We start from the raw sequence: 3,348 nt of genomic DNA, 5'->3' as shown, positions 1-3,348 counted from the left end.
ATCTCAAGCTTTTGATTATGATGCGTAAAGGCAAACTTCTCAATCAAGATATCCCAACGAAAAAAGGATCGATCCCATAAATTAATGACGAAGCTATTAGTTTAACTGTAATTATACAACCCTACTCTTGTTATGTAAATTCATGATGATTCTCAGTAATGTCTTTCCACATGCTCCACCCTACTCTTATTATGTAAATTCATGATGATTCTCAGTAATGTCTTTCCACATGCTCCACCACTCCAATTTCAAAAGTTAAAATGAAAAAAAGAAAAGTTTAAGGAATGTGAAACTTAATTTAATTGATTTATGCAATTATTTTTAAAAAATAATAGTTAATAAATTTGAAATTTAAATTTAAACATTTTCTATTTCTTTCTTTATTCTCGGATTATAACTTTTTTTATATAAAGATAAAAGATCAATGGTTGAGTTTTAAGTTGCATAAGAAATCAATTTCATTTACCCTTTTCATGATTAAAAATTAGCTATCAAGATTTGTTTGTTTTTTCACATTGTAAATTGACGAAGCAACAAATGAATAAGATAGTGGTAATTAATGAAACGTGAGGCTACTAAAAAACAAATCAATCATGAGAGAAGGGGGTGGCCACCAACATATCCCATAACTCCCCTCAAAAAAATCTCCCTAACAATACAATATATGGTAATTATGAAATGTAAGCTCAAATACGCATACTAAAAAGCCCCGTCAGACAGACTGCTGCCAATAACATATGGAAAGGCCGAAAGTAAATAAGCAATACTGAAACGAAACATAGCTAAGACATGAACGGAGAGACTAGCCTAAAGCATCAAACTGAGTAGAGCCATGCTCCCCACCATACTTTTTATGGACCACATTTTCCCTACTCCACTCTGCAATCAAAGTTAAAACAAACAAGAATTAATTAATAATACTAATATTTTCCACCGCATACAAAACAAGCCCAAAAGATATTGATGATCCATTAAAAGTGGAAAATCATAATTACCATGAAATTATAATGAAATTTTACTGGTATGATTTAATTGCGATGACAAAATCATAATTGAAAATTGTTTTATTAATAAAAAATCATACTTATTTAATTAATATATTTAAAATAAAATTTATTTATTCTCGAACTGAATTTATGATATATAACTGCTGACACCGGGGACAATAGGTCAGGTCAGACCAACGAAATAAACTGAAAGGCTAGGTGCAGCTATGGCCCAAGCGGTTCCTCCTAGGCTAAACAAAGCTCTTTCGGATTCTGCGCCTCAAACCACAGGCTGACAAGCGCAATTTTATTCAATTTTTTGCAGTCGTCCTTTTGCTACATGTCACGACGCCAATGGGTACCTAATGTTTTGTTCGACCCTGGTTGCCAGTTTCTTAGGCACAGAGATCCAATGATCTGTCTCACACTGATGCTTGAGCTCAGGAAGCATGAAAATCTAACAAAAATTTACCTGCTTTTAATGTTGGTCAGAGATCAGAGCCTAGACTTCCTTATTTTATCACTAATCAGATCTTCCTGGAGCTTGATCTCTCACCAGATCTTGCTCCATACAAGAAAAAGTCCAGACAACAAGACACGATAACTAGAAAAACTGTCCACATCGATCCTAGTTCACGTTACAACTTATTAGAACTTAGAACACTGTATATTTTTGCTACAACACAATTCATGCATCCTTAAAATTTAAACCCCCTCAAAAGTCTATTACCCCAAAACAAATCAGCTAAAAAGCTTCAAGAAATTGACTAACTGGGTGCAATGAGGGTAAGTGGCATGTACGACTAGAATAAATACAGATTAGTACTAGCCTACTAGGTGGAAATAAGTAGAAAAAGGAAGATATATGATAGACAAAGAGAAAATATACCACATCAGTTCCAGCTGGGCCTGGTGAAGAAGCTCCGAGGCTAGGAGCAGGGGCCTCAGTTGGTGGAGCAGGTGGGCTTGAGGTCAAGGGTGATGGCGCTGGAGACTTAGCTTTCTTCTTGCTAGGTGCGGGAGCAGGAACTGTGGATGGAGGAGAAGCCAAAGGAGCTGGTGGTGGGATTGCTGGAGGAGGAGTTGCCGGTGGAGGAGTAGCAGGAGGAGGAGAAGCAGGTGGTGGAGTGGCGGGAGGCGGAGAAGCCGGTGGAGGAGTGGCGGGAGGTGGAGTAGCCGGGGGAGGAGAAGCCGGTGGTGGAGTTGCTGGAGGAGGAGAGCTAGGTGGAGGGGTTGAAACTGGTGGTGGAGAAGCCGTCACTGGAGGTGGTGATGAAGCAGGAGGAGTAGTTGAAGCCGGTGGTGGAGTGGCAGTGGGTGTAGGCGGTGGCTGAGTAGTCGGCGGGGTAGAAGCTGGTGGCGTCGGAGGCGCCGGCGTGGATGTAGGAGGATTATTAGGAACTTGGCCTAAAACCCCAGCTACAGCAATGCAAAACAAAGCTGATTGAAATAAAATTTTATTATTAAGCATCATGTTTAAGCGACGGTAAACTTTATCCTGCGCACCCTCTCTGCTTAAACTACGCACCACACTTATGCAAAAGGAACGAGGGAGGGATATATAGGACTGAAAAGCGAGTGTGACAGAGGGAATAGAAGGTAGTATTTATATAGAAATGAAATAATTCTGTCTGGATAATCATCCAAATATTAATAATAATCCAACAAAATTATTATTATTATATAATTTAGAACACATTTGTTTTCAACAAAGCTTTTCCTCGGAAGGATTAGAAGAACTTTTTATCCCTCAGTACCGGTTAAGGTTTTCTTAGATTTGATTATTAGTGATTGTATTCATTTTATTTTAAATATATATAAAATATGAAAAAAAATTATATTATAATTCATATAAATTCGTTAAATATAAAATATTTTTTTAATTTAATTTATTTTTGTCAAATTTTAAAATAATTATACTTTCGTACGTTAAAAAGGTTAAAAGCAAATAAAAAATCGGTTAGGGGAGATGTGGGACTTGATTATTATGTGGTTTTGATGATTTTAAATGATGCGTTAGTTACTCTTACTTTTGTTAAAAAAAAAAAAAAGTGTAGTGGGTTTGTGTAGGTGAAAAATTTTGTCAAAGGTTGGTCCTTCAAAATTGTGATGTTGTTGTCGTTTTGATATAGTACTTCATGATCCTCAAGGTATATCAACTTCCAATCATGCAATAGTTTTTACTTCGGTTCTGTTGGAAAGTTTCTAATTGAAGCATGGTGTGTTCTTACAGAAACAAAAATTGAAGGAAGCCTTAGAATTTAGTATCTAATTTTCTTTTTCCATGTCACAAATTGATATACCTAATTTACATGCGTATTGTTGTTTCTGTTATAAACATTGACAATTATAAACGTTTAAT

At 36.3% G+C, this 3,348-nt stretch overlaps 1 protein-coding gene across 1 annotated transcript; it reads right to left on the bottom strand.

Moving 5' to 3' along the window:
• Nucleotides 1–573: 573 nt before the first annotated feature.
• On the bottom strand, nt 574–2,568 carry LOC111282813 (uncharacterized). The gene is made up of 2 exons (XM_022871069.2): nt 1,876–2,568; nt 574–879 (listed from the first exon to the last, which is right to left on the bottom strand). Exons 1-2 carry the CDS (start codon nt 2,458–2,460, stop codon nt 808–810), a joined length of 657 nt encoding a protein of 218 aa, XP_022726804.2. The 5' UTR covers nt 2,461–2,568; the 3' UTR covers nt 574–807.
• Between the last annotated feature and the right edge of the window lie 780 nt (nt 2,569–3,348).

The sequence above is a fragment of the Durio zibethinus genome, chromosome 5 (genome assembly GCF_047325235.1).
Source record: "Durio zibethinus cultivar Kanyao isolate XHJ-2024 chromosome 5, ASM4732523v1, whole genome shotgun sequence".
NCBI classification, from domain to species: Eukaryota; Viridiplantae; Streptophyta; class Magnoliopsida; order Malvales; family Malvaceae; genus Durio; species Durio zibethinus.
This window is presented reverse-complemented; position numbering and strand designations above follow the sequence as displayed.